Genomic DNA, 19,575 nt, shown 5'->3' with positions numbered 1-19,575 from the left:
CGCGCGGATACAGATTGCCATTTGAGTAATTATCTTAATTACCCAACGGTTAATTTTTGCCGTTCGGTCTGCCGTGTTCCCGTTGTGTAGACGGGAGACTCGGCAACGGTTTGATGGATTCGGGGAACGGGGAACTGGCGTCTGGTAGTATTGAGCCCTTTCTTCCATTCTGCTATCCATGGTGCAACTGTGAAGCGTTTAGCAAATTCAGGCTATGGGTATCCGTACAAGTACGAACTATTCGTACATTGCTTTGGCAACGTGATGTAGTTCTACCCGTACTGTTATCATGCTGTCTACTTTGGGAGACAAAAGTACCCGATTCGCCTGACCTGAGGAGCAGGGGGCTATACATCGCACACATCAAACCACAAGTGCATCCTGCCACTGGATTCGCCCACATCACGCAGGCAACAAGAGCAGGTTGGTTGGATTGAGTGGATTTTGTCGTTGGTTCTGATTTGCAGAGCAAGTTATCACAGACTTGCACGCAGACACACCTGCGCGCAGCACACCCACCCAACCACCCGTCCACCTTAGCCTGTTTCGCTACTCATGCATCCTGCCGGCCAAGACGTTCTGCAGAAAAAAAGAAAAAATAAGGCGACATTTAGGATACTCGACCTCAAAGGCCAGTTGGAGGCGATGTCCCAAAAGGTACCTGTCTGTGTTGGGTCATTTCCTCTCGACAGTGGCCAGGTTTCTGGGATCGACGTACGGCGTGCGACATGTCAAAGTAGGAGTCTTGGGTAGAAAACGTCTCACGAATCGCATGCCGTTCCGTTAAACAAGGCCAAACGACAGTTACATGTGGGATTCCGTTCCCGCTGGAAACACTCTCGGTACGTTCAAATTCCCTCGAGTTCGCAACACCGTTTTGGGGGAAAAGGACAGCGGGCCGGTTTGGGACAGTTCGAGGGTTTACCAGTGTTACCGGTAAAATCGTCAAATGTTACGATGCAACCTCCGTTACCCACTGCTTTTCCCACCCTTTGTTAAACACTGCGACTTGACATGTCTTGGCGCCAGGCTGTGTAGTGTCGTACGAATCGTTTTCGCCTCATGAGAAAGAAGCTCGTTGGGGGTCCAACGAGGGTCATCCCAGGCCCGGGACTATCCTCTTCATTTAATGACATTTTTCAAGCTCGGGGACAACAATCAAAGTGAGGGGAGGAGAGATCTCGGAGTCTGTTGGAGTAGGTGAACATGGAACGAAGCTTGAAGGGATCTCCGGGGCTATTTGCGGGGGTCCCCCCCCCCTTCTCGGAGAATGCGGACGCCGGGACGTTCGGCCTGCGATGCAACGCTGCGGCCGGCCTCAGCGCCGATGCTTAACGAGATTCTTGGGGAGATAATGGGCGGGAAGTAAATTTGAGTGTTTGAATAAGTCTGCCCGCTGCCGATCGGGGACGACTGATGCCATGTAGACATACTAGCTTTGTCCGTGGGAAATTTACTTCACTCGTACACAGATGCTGTGCGAAGGACATTGTCCATCGTTGTTCAAGCTTGCTGCGGTTATGATGGTCACACAAAGGGCGTCTGCTTTCGGGCATACGAAACCCGTCAAATATGCCAGAAACGTTAAAACCAACCGAGTACGTAATACGAGAGGGGGGCAGCCGGCGGGTTGGCACAGTATGAGGCCAAATTAAGCTTGATGATCCGTGGAGAGAGAGGGACAGACAAGTAAAGCCATGGAACGAATGGAAGTCGAGAGATTAGACGGAGGAAAAGGGGAGGAAGGGGAAGGGTCCTCTTTCGGTTTCGGCTGTCAAAGGGTTACGGTTACGCCGTACTACGGCTTTTGTCGGTTTCGCTGGTGTTAGTGTCGGTGTCGCGATGCTGTGCCGTGTTGATGGTTGCCCGCCCGTTGCGGTGGTGCAGCTTGTTTGCGTTGCAGGTGTCAGCCGGGCTCTGTCTCACCAGGCTGCTTGGGACTGAGAATCTGACGAAGGGGGCGGTGAGATTGGGATCTGACGGATGACTGACGGGAGCACGGGGGCAGGACTCGGCGGTTTGTGTTGTGACATTGTGTACTTAGGCGTGGCTGTTTGGCACATGGGGGTTACAGTCAACGGAGAATGACGGTCTCGTGGGACGGCGTTTGTGGCTCTTCGTGGCTGGCTGTTGACGTTGGGGGTTCACGAATCTGGGCCGATATTGCGGTATGGTGTCATTCAGCCGCATTGCCAACGATTCCAAGGTATTCCCCTTCGCCGAAGCGGTGCCGTCTAGCACGAGCGGACGGACTTCCATCTGCGAAGAGGGCTTCATGGCGGCACCGAGCACGGATAGAGACGCAACTTCTCAACAGACTAATAGAGCACCGATGCGATGGTTCCAAGGCCGCGCGCGCTCGACGGGCTGCATGCCGTGCGTGATGCGAAGGGGTCCGGATCTCACAGACATGGAGAAGCTGACGACGACAGTATGGCGAAGGCCGGGAGAACGGAGTTAGTGGATGGTGCCGTTTTTTGGCATCGGTTCATCCTATACATCTGACAGGATGCCAAAGACGCTCGAGTCACGGAAAACCTAGATGGTGAACTCTACGCGGACGGGAACGTGTTACTGTTATTGGGGCGTGCAGTGAAGGAGAAGAGGGAAGCGGATGTCATGGTCGCACTGGTTATTTTGGCACTCGCTTTCTGGGACACGCTTGAGAATGTTACATGGCCGCTGGCTGGCGCCCGGATGGACCTCGAAGTTCGGATCAATCCAGGCGGCCGGGTTTCCTGCTGGGAGATTTCGAGGTTTGGGTTGCGTGCGCTGATTGACGGCATTCATGCGAGGCTCGGGATATCAGATGGCAAAAGACCGAAACAGTTGCCAAACGCAGAAGTCAATGTGAGAGAGTACCTGAATAGTAATTCCTACAGAGAGTTGGTGGTATTGCCCATTCGTGTACTCTGTTTCAAACGTTCAGAGCTTGGCTGAGGCAACCTATACAGCGCCAATATGTTAATTCAGCCGCGCGGATATCGAGAGGATGGTCCATCTATCTGGGCTCCTAAGAGCCACGATGCGCATATCAGCTGGGCTGCCAGTTGAGCTGAGGCTGAGAAGACAGAAAGCGATAGAGAAAGAGAGCCAGGGCCCGGCGACCATTCGCATGAACGGATGAGCTATTTCGGTTGAACACATTCCCCACAGTGATGCGTTCCTGACATGACATACGTACGCGCGCATCCTCCACGCCTCGGGGATTACCGTACTATTGGCCGCCGTTTTCTGATATTGCGACCTTCCGGCAGGGCCATTTTATTAGGGTTTTAAGATTTGGCACTGACAGGTCGACCTTAAAACACACAGCCCTTCCCCCCCCCCCCCTTTAGCTACCGCTGTTCCGGTGGGGGCTAAGAGGGAAAGAGTCAGAGAGGAAGCAAGTCGACTCGGCGGCAGCGGCGAAATGGCGACAGTCGGGTTGGTGGGGGATCCTTCTTGGCATTTTCCTTTCCCTTGTGTTATTGTCATGGGGATTGTGCGGGACAGGCCAGTCTTTCGTTCTAGGCAATGATGGGCATGGTGATGATGTCGATGGTGGGCCAAGCCCGAGGAGGGCGTGGAGGGAGTGGTCTCCATGGGGGTTAAACTGGCACCTGGCACACTGGCAAGACTGGGTAGCTAAGCACCCAAGATGTTGGCTATTTGGAGAGCGAGGAATGAATCGAGCAGGACCCGAGTTACGAGTATCTGTACGATGGACTTGAGTCGTTTCCATGCAGCTTTTGATGCTTTCCCTTGCCCTTCGATTCCTCGGGTTCATTACGATAGCGAGACTGCTTAGGTGCCCTGGTATTGTGTTTGAAAGGGTGTGTGAGATGGCTGTTTGGTCCCGGGTATCTGGGTTGCATCCCCCAGGTCTGTTTGCAGCGTCTTGAAGAGAAATTAAAAAAAAAAGGGAACCGGAACCGAGAGACTGGGTAGCCACGGACGGTGTTTGCCCACTGCAATTATCCGTATTGTCCTTGGGTGATCTTGATAGGCGGCCGACATGGACGGGTTGATACGTTTTTGTTTGAGTGCTTGCTTTTCCACGGCAAAGGGATGGGATAGCCGCATGATGGTTAGATTTCCCGCGTCCTCGAGAGACACACGACTCTTACCGTCTCTTGCCGGAATGCTAAGAAGCGACTCACCAGATGTACCGCAGCGATGGAGAAATAAGTCGATCATGTTTCAACGTTTTGGCGCGCCTCATTTCAGCTGACTGCTCATGTGCCTTGCTCAGCTCAGCTCAGCTCCCACACACACACCCACCCCCCAGGCTGCAGCGCAGCTCGTCCCTAGCACACAGCACGGGCGGGCGGTGTGCTGACCTTCCTTCCATCATCCTGGTCTGCGGACTGCGGCACGGTATGTAGGCGGCGGGCTCCATCTCCAGTTGGATCTCGTTCGAAAGCAGCAAGATAGGCCCCCCCCGTATGGCTCCAGACGATGATTCCTATTCATCCTCCTGCTGATCTAGGCAGGTCGCTGAAGGGCTGGTACCGCTGGCTTACCACTTTACCCTGGGAGTCTGGGACGGACGGCACCGGCTTTTCCTCTTATGCGCGCGTCGACTTTCCGTATGAGTGCTAGTTTCCGCTGGAGTTTATTCGTAATAAGGTCATATTATACGGGTATGCAAAGGACACGTTTTTCTCTCCTGACTGTAAACAAGGGGAGAGGGGGGGGGGTGAGCGGCGTCGGATTTTTTTCAAAGTGAACTACATTGGATCGAGCCTGGGCGCCGAGAATTTGATAAGTTCCTATTGTGTCATGATTATTGCTAGTCGTTCCAACGAAAGGGCAAAGATGAGTGTGAACTCGCGAAAAGAGAGAGAGGGGTGGAGGCATAGGCTACCGCTAAGTATGCGCCTCAAGATACCGGTTGCGAATCTCTGAATCAACGATCCCATGAGCTAGTGGAGATCGGGAAAAGACAAAGAACGACGATGGCACGATTGTCGAGCGGGTTGTTGTCCAAAAGCTTGGTATCGCTAACCCACGGGATGCGGGAGGGCGAGGCTGGCACGGGAAAAAAGTAGAGTGAGCAAACATGAGTCGGGGACGACAGCCATGGGAGTTTGTGTGGAAAAGGCTGAGGCAGTGGGAGTGGGGGGAGAGGATCTCGAAGCCGATTCAGGAACCCTGGCGGGCAGCCGAAGTCTTGATATGGCGATGCCCGAGGAAGATGAGCCTGTGACTCGTGAGAATTTTAGAAAGGGAGAGGGCCGGTGATGAGAATCATTCTGCACCGTCATATTCGGTGTGGCCTATCTATCATTCACTAGACAGCGAGAGAATCACGAGAGAAATAGCGATGGTCCGATGGTCGATTCTGTCATAAAATAAAGTGATGTTCCTCGCTGAAATAAGCGTTGCCTGTATCCGTACGGATACGGGTGGTTTTGCTGTTCCCAGAAGGAGGCCCTTTTTACAAGGATTTTCTGCCCAGCACCCCAGCCGGGCCCTGCTTTGGTCTGTCAGTGGTTCTCGACTATACCAAGAATGGAGGGTTTGACGAGCGAGAGCAAGCTGAGAGCCAAAGAGAGAGGACTAAATCAATGTTGGCTTAAACTCTTGCCTAACCCCAATTGCTTGGCAATGTGCGGCCGCCTGTACGAGGAGAGGGAATTGAGTGAAATTTTAGGGAAACCTTTTCTTTGCAGAAACTTCGTGATCCGCTCTCGCTAAAGCACCTTTAGTCTTCAAGCTGAGCCCGGCGTGCCTGTCTGCCTGGGACACTAAGGCAGACGGCGACCTTGTTTGCCTGGCAGGATGAGGATGAGGATGAGGGAGTTCTTTTCCTGCACGGCCAACGTCGGGCTTGGTAAATATGGGTTGACTATTGGTCATGGCCCCTTGGTAAACGAACGTGATACGGCACGAGGAGGGGCGGCGCCGCGAGGGCAGGGGTTTCTGGTGCGGCGGGCGAGGCTTGGGTTGCGGCTAGATCAGCTTTTTTAGTCTTCTTCTTATTGCTTGTGGCTAAGATTATGGTTAATTCCCCGTCCAGGGAGGATTGGCAGGATTGGCGATGGAGTATCCGTACACGAAAGAGAAAGAGACCTGTGAGCTTGATAGAAGTCCCAGCCTTTGCTGAGCTACGAACATGGGGGTGTTTGCTTTGATTTACCCATCGGGGTGGTTTGATTGGATACGGGTCTTTGAATCCATGTGATGTGTGCCCGGGGTGGGCGTCATACTAAGGAAAGATTGAAGTCCGGATTGGATTGGAGTTTCTTAAATTCCGTCTATCCGTATGCAGGCCTGTGGGATGGACAAGGTTTTTTTTTCTTTCTTAGGTTTTAGTCAGATCTCTTTTTAGGTGATGCATCTCCGTTTAGGGTTATGCTTTTCGGCTTGGCTAAATGACAGAGGTGAGCGTAAGCAGGTTTCCCTCCCGTACGCCGGTGCATCATGAATGTGAAATGTCCGTCTGCTCCGTGTAGGCTTTTTTTTTTTTATACAATTGCCGGTGTCTTGGCCTGGGCGCCGATAACCTTTGTGGTTCATGTGGTTTTTTTTTCTCTCTTGGATTTAAATGAGTTAAATGTCTTGGACGGAGTGGCTGAGCACACAGAATGTCTCTCAAGAAAGGTCCGCTCGGGGACAAGCCAAGCAAAAACAATTACCCAAGCCAAGAAAAGTAAAAAACGAAGGGAAATTTTCTCAATGGCACATGAGAAAGCAACAGCAGCAGCAGCAGCAGATCATCGATCGACATGGAACAGTTTCTTCGCGCACTATGTCTTATACTCCCAACCATCCCAGTCCTTAGGTACTCCGTATACTGCACTCAACTTTCAAATCCATGTTGACTGGCACACTGGCTCCCAATGTCTGGGCCTCGGGGTCTTGGGACGTCCACATAGCCTTCTTGGTATGTGTCATTTCGCCAAGACTGGCCGATGGGCGCCAAATGGCAGATTTAGGGTTTTGTTCATTCTTTGGTTACGCGGTCGGGAAGAGGGGACGGGAGGGGGCGTGTGTATGTGTGTGTGTGTGCAGTGCGGCGTATTGGGCGGACGGTTGATTTGTTTTTTAATCTTCCATTTCCTTTTTAGTTTTCCTTAGTTTAATCCGGACTTGACATCTGATTTGCTAGTGGCTACCAACCATAGCCTAGACTGGCGAGCAGAACGGACTTAACCTTGTTCGCGGTCTCTGCTCTCAACTGTGTCCTTTTGGACGATTTTCTGCTCCGTATTGCCGCTGGCTGGATACTCTATTTGTCTTTCGTCGGGTGTTTTACCAGAGGGAACAAGAATGACCAATGCTTGTTAGGTCAGATAACGGGCAGAGTTTAGTGGGAGCCGACTTACGCCCCTCACCCCGTCTCCCATCACATCCTCTGCAGAACCTTGTGTGTTCGCTATCGCGGAATGAGACGTTGGCGCATCCTTTTCCCGAGACGGGAGTACGGGGCAAGCAAGGGGGAAGAAGGTTAGTGATTTAGCCTACAGATTAGGTGGTCTGTACGTAGTCAGCACGGCCAGACAATACCTTTTGCTGGTAGTGATTCCCAGACCCTGATCCCACTTTGGCTTTTTTAGTCAGACGTGCGTTTGCTTATACGAGGCTAAGGTCATGCATGTATGTTCTCGTTAGAGTCTGGTCTGGCTTGCTTTTTTTTTTTTTTTTTTTTTTTTGGACAGACGGCCGGTCGGCCGCGGGATAATATTTATGGTGCAGGACGGGGGTCCAAAGAAAAGATTTAGGTACAGATAGATGGATTGGGTGTTCCTTTTCCTGGAACGGGTTTCCTTGTTCGTGTGGCCCGAGGGACAGTAGAAGATGCGGCACGTTTTTCAGGCTCATGTTGTAATAAACAACGAACGCACGACTCGTTTCGACATGCCGTTCGTTGCGGCGGTCGTGTTGTATTGGTATTGGGGAACGGATTAACGGAATTGGAGGCAACACTGTATCGGCGATGGAGTCTCCACCTGGTACGGATAGTTGGTGGCTATTTTGTTGGGTTCCGTTTCTTTGCTTCCGTGTTCCGCTGACAGGCTATCTATCCGTACGGGAGGAATTTGGGTACTAGGAAGTAACGTTTTGGACGGATGTGACGGTAAATTCTGCTGACTCTGAGTGAGCATCAAGGAACTTGGATGCGTCTATTGCAGCAATAAGCAGACGGGAGCAGCCAAAGAAGAGAAGAGGAGGAGGGGCTGGTGGTGGGACCCTCGATCTCGGATACAGTGGTGGTGACGTTTTGTCGGCGGGAAGCACGGAACAAATAATGCAGATTTCTTATCCACACTTTGCATTCTCGAGGAATACAACAGTAATCCACCCACGCGGACCACCGCTCAGAAAGGTCAGCGATATACCTTCTCTAGTGGGGTCGGCGGTGGCTGCGGGCTTGTCTTGTCTTGGCAGCCTTGGAAAGGGCGCTGTTCGAAAGGTGGGTGTGGAGATAAAGTAGGTATACGATTGCTCGGAGTTGCACCAAGAAGTGACTTTAGTCTTGTGCTTGCTCAGTGGATGTGATGGATGATGGGGCCCTGCTGAGGAGGAATGCCATTGTGGTGGAGAATTGAGCCTCGGCGGCGCATCGTAATCGTTCCTTTTCTTGCGTTTCTGCGTCTGCCATTGCTTGGCCTTGATGCTCTACCTTATTCGATGTTGCAACATTGTCGTGTTTTCACCCTTTTCGTATTCCTCTTGCTGATGCTCCAGCTCGAGAATCTGTTTGTTTGAATAGGTACACCTCTCGCTGGCTGTCTTCACCCCTCTCTTTTGCGAGGCGGATTAACCCCACGCCCCTGACTCGGCCTGACATTCCCACCCACAGAACAAGGGATGACGGTGAACGGCTCAGTTCTGGTACGTACCTTTTTGGATACATTGGCCTCCACTTTGAAAAAGCTTGGTGCAGCAACTGTCGAAATAAGCTTGAATTCTTTTCGAGAAGGGAGGGAAGGAAGGTTGGGGGTACGTACCCACGATACGCTCTGGTCAGCCTACACCTTCCACCCCGAATCTGCACCCGCTTTCCATACTGCGTACCCCGTACCTGCTATACACCAATTGGTGCCTGCCTTCCCAACGGAGTACCTGCCCGTCCATAACTGTGTCTGCGGCCTGCCTGCCACATGCACCCACGTATCGTGAGAGCTCCTTCCTTTTCGTAATGACAGAGACCTTCCTCCTTCTTCCATCTTGATTAAGCAAATGGGAAGGACCATGGGGAGATCAGAAGAAAAAGCAAAGAGGAATGCCATGCCGTGCCTTCCAGCAGGGTTTCTCCCGCACATCTCCAGTCTCCCACGTCCCATCCCGGCCAACCTGAACCTTGGCCGGCATGCAATTCCACGACACAGACATCCCATCTTGCAGACTCCAGACTACGGCCTCCCGCTCATCCCCATTGCATCGCTCTCGATCTCGTCCCAGGAATTCGTATACCAGTATCCGTAATCATTAGGCTTTTTTATGTTCCTCGTATGGGGCGGGGTAGGACGGTTCGAGACTTCCCACGGCACTCTCTGCTCCTGCATCGCAACACACTGATACAAAGGCAGTTTTGCTGACCGACGTCTCGCACAGAGTCAGATACAAAGATACCGAGAGAGAATTATGTGTGGACAGCCGATCTGACTACGAAATCAAATCATCCATGCACCGACCGTCATATCCATCTTGACGGATGCAACGCCCACACCCTCCCGCTCGCCGTCACATCCATTTTATCGCCCTCATTTGCCTCCTTGGCCGGCGGCTGTGCTTGGTCCAGGTTTAAATTATTATTCGCGGCCTTGTCATCCTTCATCTTCGTCTCCATCCGCCGTCCATCAAACATGCCCGGTTTTTTCCATCCTCACCAGTGTTGTGAAAAGACTATCTACCTACGGAAACGGAGTACTTTGCTACGATTCGATTCATCAAAAAGAGACATTCGGTGCCACACCGATTTCGCCATCCGACAAAGACCAGCGATAGGCTGTCCGGACGGGGTTGGCTTATTTCACCGCGGAATCGGCCCCCCCATTACAGACGGAGCACTCCGTTGCGTCCTAAAGGGTCGCACCTAGCTGCCGGGGAAACATTCTCACACGTCGAGGAGCCTGATGGACTCGGGAAAACGCCACTGTTGTGGAGGGAATCCGAGCTCCGAGTTCGAGTGAAAACCAGCTCAACCTGCTGCCTTTTCGGCACCGACAGCGTTCACCTTTGGTGGTGGTTGGGGGCTGAGGCACAGCAAACGCGCCATCTGGATCAGTCGGCACGCCAGACCCAGACCCTGACGACAATCATTCCGCCCGAGCCAACTCCAAAATTAAGAGACAGCCTATCGGTTTGAGCTTATTCCCGTTTGGGAGCCCCAATTGTGTTCCCTCTTCTTCACCACAGGCTACTCCGCACAGCATCAACCATCAGCCTGACTCAAAAGTCTTGCTCCGTCAGTCACCTCTGCCGGATACCCGCACAAGTATAGAGCATCCGGCTCCGCGGCTACGGCTGCGGCCACCGACTGACCAGAGACAGCTGAAGCTTGCATCAAAATGAGGAGCTTAGCCTGACGAACCATTCATTCTGCTCTCCAAGCAGGACTCCATATTAGAAGGGCACCTCTTACCGAGGGAAGGGAGGAGACTTGCCTACAGTTAATTAACATCCGCCAAAGACATACGTACGCTTGCCGGCCGACTCGTCGTCATCATCAGCCTCACCAACCTACGCCGCGCTCCTATTGTGTACGGTCTCCATTATCCCCAGCGCCCAGATCCCCCCCCCAAAAAAAAAGAACAGACCGTCCGGCCGGCTGGTACGTGGGAGGACCATCGATACTATCCAAAGTAAGTTAAGCCATCACGCTACACCATGCTTTATTCCCTTATTCCCCCCTATCGCATGGAGCACTACTACGTACGGAGAAAGACTGCGTAGCAGTTCATCCTCACCATTGCCTTGGGCCCCTCATTCTTTACTCCCGTTTGTACGGATAGGTATCCTCCTCCGAGCACCTCCCGCTTCCCGAAGACGTACGCAGCTCTCTCCCCATCGTGTGGCTCTCCCCTGAACCCGTTGCCACGCTTGCACGACGGCTCTTTAGCTCTGGGCCAGAACAAGCTCTTTTTCGGGAGGCCTGGCGTGGGAAAAGTTGGGGCTTGAGCCGAGACTCGCTGGGACACTAGACAGATCGTTCCCTTTAACCCACCCTCCCACATCCCGATCCCGAAGCCCTCGCGACTCTTGACACAGCACGCCTGGCCTGGCCGAGTAGTAGAGTGGAAGACACTTCCGCGGCCTCGTCTTTGATGGGGAAAACCGCCTGCATAATCCTGAGTCTCTGACAGCGTACCCAAGTCTCTCCTTGACCTTAAATTTTCCGCCCCGTCAATCGTTGTCCATCAATCTCAGCCCACATATCCGTACGGGAGACTACCATTATCATCCTGTCACCCTCCAATCACCTCAAACTGCGCCCAACTGGCGTCGTCATCCATCATCCTTACCCCCCGTTGCTCACACTATCACCACCGCACCAAGGGTGCTCTGTAGTATCCGTAGTAGCGTAGGTACTGTATCCAGAAACACCAAGCACATTGCTTAAGTTGATTGTCGGTGGGGTCCTCGGGATTTCCTAACTCTACTTGTGCCTAGACAAAGTATTCCCGTCGTTCGGACTCTTGCTCATTGCCGTCACGGTCCAACCAACACAGCAGAACCCACACACGCCATCTCGTCCCAAAGCTTGTCACCACCTACCGCAACCTCCAACGGCTTGTCCGCGTAAACCGTCGTCAAGGGCCCATCCCAGACACTGCCCCCCAAAGGCCGGCAAGGAATCCAAAAGTAGCGCTGTGCACTCAACCTTTTCTGTCCTATGTCCCCGATCCGCCGGGCCTTGACTTGCGGCGGTACCCCTGGTCACCGTTAACTCTGTGTGGTCCCCTCCCAGGCTCCCACCCCAAGTCCCAAGAGGACGCCCGGCCGACAGGACTCGCCCTTTCGGCACTGGATCAAGCATAAAGAAGTCAACGCAATCGGCAGCTCCTGGGCCGCCGCAGCCAATCTCGACTCTCGCCTTGTCGTTCATCTCCCGCGGGTCTCAATCTTATAACAAGTGTCAAGATTCCCCATACGCCTCAGTTCCTGACTTTGGACGACGATCCGACATACGACTGTCTACTCTGACGCATCCACCCTCGTGCCCACATTCGCGTTGCTGATACCGATACAATCACCTCATCCATCGAGAGAAGGAGAAGTCTGTCATTTTCAACGGCCGGCAAGCTTGGCGTCCCCGTCACAAAACACCACTGAAAGAGGTATGTACGCACTTCATTGTTTCGATACTCGCTACCCATCCTTCTACCCCGTCGTATACGCCCCGTTCGTCTCCATCTCGGCCCCTCTCCATGTTTTTGTCGCAGTCAAGCTTCGTTGTCGATCAGGTGCATTGTCTACCTGGTTGGAATGGGCGCCTGCTGCATCTGCGTCACCCTCTGCTCCCCTCGAGTGTCTAGTGTCACCCTCACGTCTATCCTGATGTGGGAAGTTTGGGGGCCGCGGTATTGCAGGGGCTGATGGACGGCACATCACTCTCATCCATCGGCGCTATCAAGAAGTTGCAGTGCAACCGTCGAGGACAAGTCGTTCAAACGGGGCATCTGTCAAGAGGTGATCACACACTTGTCTGATGAAGCTTCCCGGTGCCCATCCATCACATTTTGCACTACTAGCCGGCAGAATACTATCCAACTTGTCCACTCTATCTTTCCCCCTTCTGCCCATTATTCTTCGAACATTTTGATCGTCGTCCCAAGTCTGCACGCAATTCAACCCATCTACCCTCCCATCATTCATGCACATCGCCTCTTTTCCCACACTTGGCTTCCAAGTACGACTCGGCCATCGGTCATCTCGGCCTCTCTACTGAGCCCGCTCAGGGATAGTCCAAGAGGCAATTTTAGTCGAGAAAGCCAGTACCCCCCGTCCCCCGTCCCCCGTCATCTTCTTCAGTGGATCGGCTGTGACGGCGCAGAGAGAGAGAGAGAGAGAGAGTGTGTGTGTGTGTGTGTGTGTGTGCGCGCGCAGGGTGATTCCAGAAGGAATTTTGGGTCACTCGGGTCGCCTCCACTTTGGTTCGAAGCGTACGGATAGTCTTCCCAAGTCCCAAAGTCACTTTTCAACCCATGCCCGGTCTTGGTGGTCCTGTCTTCTTGTCGACACTCCCGGGTCTCCATCACACCCCCCTCGTCGTCGTCGTCGTCTTCGTCTTCCACCCCTCCGTCTCCCACACGCCCCCCCCTTTTTTTTTTTTTTTTTTTTTTTTTTTTTTGCATTCGTACCCCTACCCCCTTGGCTTGCCCTGGACCCCCTCCCTTACCATGAATTCCCTGTCGCCAAAAGCTTGGCCTTCGCTGGGGGGTGCGACTGCTAGTGTGAGCTTGCGCGTGTTGTATCAGGATATATATGGTACAGGTGCTGCTCCAGCCCAGTCAGACGCCTTTGAACTCCATACCTGGCACGTCTCGCAAGCCTGCCAAAAGCAGCTCTCACCAACTCCAACATCCCGTTCACCTTCACCATCTCCACCCTTTCGAAGCTTGACGTGCGACTCAATGCACCTCAACCTATCTCTTTGTCGAGTTGTGAATAAGCTTCTGTCATCACCCATCACCACCTGCGAAACACCTTCATCCTATCGTCGAGGAGCTCATCGTCGCCCTCACCTGCCGAGAACCTGAGAAGCTAACCCACTTTGCTCTGCGTCATCCAGCCTACGCAATTCGTTTCTCTTTCTCGAAGCGTTTGTCAGCGGTATCACCGTCCGCTGCTCACCACCCACGCGTCCGCTTCCTCACAGAACAAACGCTCTTTGAGTTGGAAAGCTTGGACCTTCAGCCTTTTCCGACGAGACGTCTCACCCTGATTTGCCTTGGACAATCTCTTGGCGTGACAGACGGACACCACCAGTCTGGTCACACGGGGTTTTAACCATAGCTATCGGCTTAACCCAAAAAACTCTCTTCTCTCGATCGCGGATTACCCGTCTTCTCCATAGGGCGCACCGTGCCAAGGATCTTTTTCTGTCGAGGGCAACTTGTGCCGATTTCTACTCGAACTATCCCAACCCCAAACGAACCCAGTGGGGGCCGTAGTGGAGGACCACTAGAGAGTTACTTTCGGACCAGCCTTTTTCTTCTCACCTTGATATAAAGGTTCTCCCCCATCCTAACCTATCAAGCCTTCTTGGTAGCTTCACACTTTTACTTCACCTTCACCATTCAACCTTCATCACACTTTATCCATCATCACCATGGAGACATATCACGGCTTTGTGCGGACACCCGCAGACGCTATCAAGCTCTTTGAGGCTTGCAGACTTGGCCTCTTGCCTCGTGTCCAGCGCAGATTATCAGAGAAGGAACGCCAATCTATCCGATCCGGCTCAGTATTTGTTTGGGACGAGAGGGAAGCTGGTATGCGGAGGTGGACTGATGGAAAGTCATGGAGCGCCAGCAGAGTCTCCGGTAGCTTCCTCACCTACCGCGAGATGGAGGGCAAGCGTGGCAGCGGCTTCGGCGGTGGCAGACGCGGTGCCGGCAAGACTCCCGACTCGGGCCGCGGCAGCGACGAGGACCCGGAAGACGGCGAGCCTGAGGGCTACAGATACAAGGCGGATGGCCTCATGAAGCAGTCTTTCAGCATCACCACCTCCACTGGCCAGCACCTTCACCTCATCTCTTACTATTCGAGACCGCACCCTGGATCACCAGAGCTTCAGCAACCAAGCACCGATGCCCAGCTCAGACATATCACTCCCATGAAGGGAATGTACCCCGAGTCCAGCCTTCACGATAGCAACCCTACACCGGCCCTCACAAGAGGGCCCATGCTGCAACAAACTCCCTACATGACACAACAGCACCCCCAGCAGCCCATGCCGCCGCAAGCCTACCCTCCGCAGTACGCACAACAGCCGGGCTACTCATGGCCTCCCTCGCCGGTGGCCACGCCTCCTTACAGCCACTACACAACATCACCTTACCCGCCGCAACAACAGCCGCAACACCAGCTGCCTCCTCAAGTATCACACTCGCCCGCGCAGCAGCCGCACTACGTGCATGCACCTCACCACCACCTGTCTCCCTACGACCGGGCACCTCTCCCGCCGCCCACGGCCCAGAAGCCTCTGGCACCCTACGCTCCTCAACACCATTCGCCTCGCCTGGCTCAGATCCAACAACCGCAGCACCAATCGCCTCGCCTGGCGTCCATTCAACAGTCGCGTGCATCTGAGTCCCCTCGCATCTCTCACCTGCAAGCTCAAGCGGCCCAGGCTGTGATGATCGACCCTAGACTCGGCCCCCGCAACCCTAACACTCTGCCGGGAATCAACGCCGTTTCCAGCGCTCCTTCTACCGGCCACCCGATCACACACACTCCTCCCAACAGGACGTTGTCTGTCTCGCCACCCAGAAGCTCGCATTCCGACAGCAACAGCGCAGCGCCCCTTCCCAACAAGGCCAGCCTGTCTGCTCTTCTGCTGCACCCTACTCCGTCCAACTCTGAGCCCAGCAGCGCCAACGGAGGTGTCAACAGTGCCAACAGTGCCAACAGCTCACCGCGGACTGGCGGCGCCCTCGGCGGTCTCCCGCCACCAATTGACCGCCCTGCCAACATGAGCCATGATGTCAAGGCGCTTCAGGCTCTGGACCGCAAGTTCTGCATCTAGAATGTGCCAGACCGAGAACATGAGGAGCAGAGTCCTGGGAAACCATGGGGAAACGTCCACGAAGACGTAATTGGGTTGCATTGCCACAATAGCCTGGGAGTTTTGTTTGTCTTTTTTTGTCCTTTCTTCAGCATCGCCACGGCGTTTGGGAATCACTTTGCAGGCCAGCCACTTTGGGCGGTCTCAACAATCGGGAAACGTGAGATCACGATATCGGATCACGGGGTTTGGTTTGCATCACGGTAAAAACGGGGTTGGCCAGGGCATCACCACAGAGGTCTTGCATCGAAACAGTCGTTACTTTTTTTATACAGTACATAGCATTACGAGATTGCCTCATCCGCGCCATCGGTACATCACCGGGCGAAATAGACTGGCACTTTATTACCAACACTTACTTGCGCGTATTCCTTTCCCCACCCGTGAGTGGCTTGAGTGAAATAATGAGAAATGTGTCACGTTGCAGAGTGGTTTCGAACATGTGGCTCTATAGGATCTTGCGACGATAAGGTGGTGACTTTTGAGTCTGAGGCTAAGCGGATGGAGTCTTCAAGTTTCTGAGGCGAACTGACAGCGGAGTATTGGTTGATGGGGACTTAGTTGCAAGCTTTTCTTTTTTTTTTTCCCCTTGACGAGAGGCCCCTAGAAAGCTTGGCCGGTCGGTAGATCATGTCCCCCCCCCCTCGCAACACGACGAGAAATAAGGTATGAGTTCCCATTTGCCAATTGGTATGTGGTCAGTTTAGGTTAAAGTCGCGTTAAGCATCAGGCGGTTGGCAGGGGAGGAGGGTGTTGGGGAGGGGAGGGGAGGGGAGGGGAGGGGGAGAGGGAGATCCATTATCCATGAGACGGAGAACGTTGATGGTTTGTGTAGTGTAGTGTAGGGGTCATGGTTCGAGAAAGACGGACGAAGAAAGTTATTGCTGGCACTTTGCCTGGTGGACGACGACCGACCTGTGCGAGGGCTTCGGTGGCCGAGGGAGAGCAGGTACGAGTGTAGTGTACGAGTACAATGCTTGCCGTAGAGTAAGGTACATACCAAGCGGCCGCCCTGGGTATGACCCTGGTGGGAAGGGGAGAGAGAGAGACGTCTGTGGGAATTTAGAGTGACGAGGCTACCGACGTTCACTGCCGATAGACGCGTAGATGAAACGGCCTCGTTCGAGGGTGTGGGTGGGAAAAGGTGGGAAAGTGTGCTAGGGGGGTAGTAGTTCGTGGTTTGTGTGACTGGGGTTTTTGATGGGGACGTGGAGGGGGGGGGGGGGATGGATGGATGGGAGGCTCTTTTGTTGGCGTTGGTTCTGGAGTTTAGTCTACGTTTGTGCCGAACACAGGCACTGGAACCTCATATATTAAGTTACAGTATCCGTAGAGAAGTAGGTAAATATGCTTCTAGGTCGATGTCCTTTTGAGCCTGTGGACAAATACAAACTTTATAGAGCCTTTCCGTACGGAAGGAGATAGCAGTCAATTTACCATTCGGGGCGTTTGTGGGGTGCGCCGGCAGCGTTCAATGCTCTTGCGTCGGTTTCTTGGTGCCGTTGCGGTCGGTCGGCCGGCAGGCAAAGACAGGGTCCGGGGGATCGATTGTATTAGCCGTTTTTGGACGGTTTTTCTTGGGATCCTGCCCCCGAAAGACTCCATTTCTATTGCTTGTGTGGGTATTACTCCGTTAAATATGATGTTTGAAGGAGACATTTTTTTCATTTTTTGCACGGTTGGGAGCAGCGTATGATTACGGCAGATATCTAGAGTTGGATTTCGAGGGGTATGATGTGAAGTCTTGGCTTGATGCTGTCCTCGCCGTCTTTGGTGTGGAGATTGGAGAGAAGTCCGGAGATGGAGAGAAGCATCATCGTCACAAGGTGGCCAATAGCGTTGGCTCAAGGGAAGTGGGATGTACGCCATAAGGGAGATCAAGTGTGAGATTCCCGTGAGTGGAAGGATGGATGTTGCTTGTTTGTCATGTTTTCGAAACGAGGTAAGATGCTCATCATGCTCAGACTGCCAGTCCCTCCACAATCGGCTTCTCCCTCTCGCGCGCGCGCGCGAGTTACTTCACGGCGTTGGGATTATTACACTGGAGAAAGAAAAAAGCCAAGATCTGGACAGGTTTCTCCACTCCATGCATGAGACGACCCTCTGATGGATTCATGGGAATGGTAATGCTGACTGAGGTCAAGGGACCGGACGTGGTGGGTGCTGATAAAAAAGCTTGCGTTCGTGGGTACTTGTAAGTTGGAACGGGGAGCGTTTACCGTTTACGGGAAAGTCGGTTTGCATCGTTACAGGTGAGAGAGAGAGAGAGAGAGAGAGAGGGAAAAGATTCTCTTGGCGTTGTGTCTTATGGGCAAGCTAATGGTATCATGGCTGCTGGCATTCATAGTCATTATTTCCTCTCTGAAATGCGCCAGTCATGGACAACATTCTCATTCTCGTCTTTCCTCTGATCTGGTTGATGCCGGACAGTTGTCTGTTCGTCTCTCCGGGGAGGGTGTTCAACGTTTCCCAGCCCCGGGACGCGGGACGAGATCCAAATTCCGCTTGCCTATCCTCATTGAGGCGCAGCAGCTTGCGACCCCCTACCTGAGCTACCTTAATTTTACGCATACCGACGAATACCAAGTGCCGCTTGGCGGGGGTGGTCGGCGGTGGTTGACGCGTAAGGAATGGGCATCATTGCTGAATAGTGATCAAGGCCGGCGTATGTGGTGAGATCAAGAGCGGGAAGGGACTGGACTGATCTGATCTGATAGAACGGCCTTCAACCTTTTTCCTTCCCATCGAGGCCATGATGATTGCGTTTAGCCCGTGCCTCTCCTTCTTCGCTTTACCCCCATAGTTGTCTTACAGGCGGACTTGTGATAGGTTCACGTTATGACTCTGGGGGGTAAAGAAGGAGGGTGTGCGCGCGGGCGCGCTGACAAAAAAGCCAGTTTGGATCTTTGACGGGTAGTATGCTCACATTCGGCACAGAGAGCCGCTGGGCTTGGGGGGGGGGGGGGGGGGGGAATCAGAATAAACTTGGGATGGACTTTGAAGCTTAGCCTTGACGGACGCGTAAGTAGGGGGTCATAGGTGGGTTGTTGCTTGACCTGTTGGAAAACTACCTCGCCCCAAGTCAGGCCGGTCCACTTGAGCAGTAGAAGAAGCGCCGTGTTTGTCAGTGCATTCTGTAGCTTGTATCATTTCTCGGAAATCTTCCAAGAGCGCCTGGCTAGTGTTCGTTATCTTGGAATGCGCGCGCGGCCGTGCTATTGGCGCTTAACGTAAACTTTGGCATCGGAATCGGGGGACCATACTGCACCGCGATCACGACGGCGTACAGGCTACGTGAAAGCCATCGAGGCTGGTTCGTGTCCCTTGGAGGTTACCGTGTTGAACACCACGGTAGTCGGCATTCACTCAAGCCCACCAACTCATGTCCGTTGCTCAGGTCATCAGATTTGGTCTCCCATCGAATAGGTCTTTGGAGATCCGTCGCGTGCCATTGGGTGAAATGGATGACGTTGCCAAGGGCTGGGGTTCCTTCGAGGGGGAAGACATAGTGAGGAAAGACTTGCCGGACATGGGAAGGGGCCCCTCAATAAGCTATTATGGATCAAATGCGAGCCAAGCAAAACGAGCTCAGTGTCCGTATGGTTGTTCGGAGCTGGGGGGGTTCAAGTTGAGATCAGGACGCTGAATGAGTGGTGCTAGGAGCTATCCGTACCTACCATCACTCAACTCGTCAACGCTTCGTTTTGAATTCCGAATGAGCATCCATCGTTCCCTTGGGGAAATGTTCGCCTTCTCCAAAAAAGACTGGATTGCCCCCCCCCCCCCCCCCCCCCCCCACCAAAATCCCTCACGCATATTCGATCTCGTGAGGGTCCTAGTCACATCAAGAG

The 19,575-nt window shown here is 53.4% G+C and overlaps 3 protein-coding genes across 3 annotated transcripts; 2 read left to right on the top strand and 1 right to left on the bottom strand.

The window, feature by feature from the left end:
• Window positions 1–2,501: 2,501 nt before the first annotated feature.
• On the top strand, window positions 2,502–3,137 carry BDP81DRAFT_99450 (uncharacterized protein). The gene has a single exon (XM_060596560.1). The coding sequence runs from the start codon at window positions 2,620–2,622 to the stop codon at window positions 2,938–2,940; it is 321 nt and encodes a 106-aa protein (XP_060441132.1). The 5' UTR covers window positions 2,502–2,619; the 3' UTR covers window positions 2,941–3,137.
• A 2,267-nt stretch (window positions 3,138–5,404) lies between these two features.
• Window positions 5,405–5,885, bottom strand: BDP81DRAFT_436221 (uncharacterized protein). Its single transcript, XM_060591114.1, has one exon. It carries the CDS (start codon window positions 5,842–5,844, stop codon window positions 5,635–5,637), a length of 210 nt encoding a protein of 69 aa, XP_060441131.1. The 5' UTR covers window positions 5,845–5,885; the 3' UTR covers window positions 5,405–5,634.
• An 8,381-nt stretch (window positions 5,886–14,266) lies between these two features.
• Window positions 14,267–15,685, top strand: BDP81DRAFT_328744 (Gti1/Pac2 family-domain-containing protein; the record flags this gene model as incomplete). The annotated part of the gene is made up of 1 exon (XM_060585246.1): window positions 14,267–15,685. The coding sequence occupies one exon, from the start codon at window positions 14,267–14,269 to the stop codon at window positions 15,683–15,685; it is 1,419 nt and encodes a 472-aa protein (XP_060441130.1).
• Window positions 15,686–19,575: the final 3,890 nt, after the last annotated feature.

This window comes from Colletotrichum phormii, assembly GCF_030913505.1.
Source record: "Colletotrichum phormii strain CBS 102054 chromosome Unknown BDP81scaffold_21, whole genome shotgun sequence".
In the NCBI taxonomy this organism is placed as follows: domain Eukaryota; kingdom Fungi; phylum Ascomycota; class Sordariomycetes; order Glomerellales; family Glomerellaceae; genus Colletotrichum; species Colletotrichum phormii.
This window is presented reverse-complemented; position numbering and strand designations above follow the sequence as displayed.

What these genes read in the sequence shown, in the direction of transcription:
- BDP81DRAFT_99450 (XM_060596560.1), top strand. Translation starts at nt 2,620, where the DNA reads ATGGTCGCACTGGTTATTTTGGCACTCGCTTTCTGGGACACGCTTGAG.
- BDP81DRAFT_436221 (XM_060591114.1), bottom strand. Translation starts at nt 5,844, where the DNA reads ATGACCAATAGTCAACCCATATTTACCAAGCCCGACGTTGGCCGTGCA.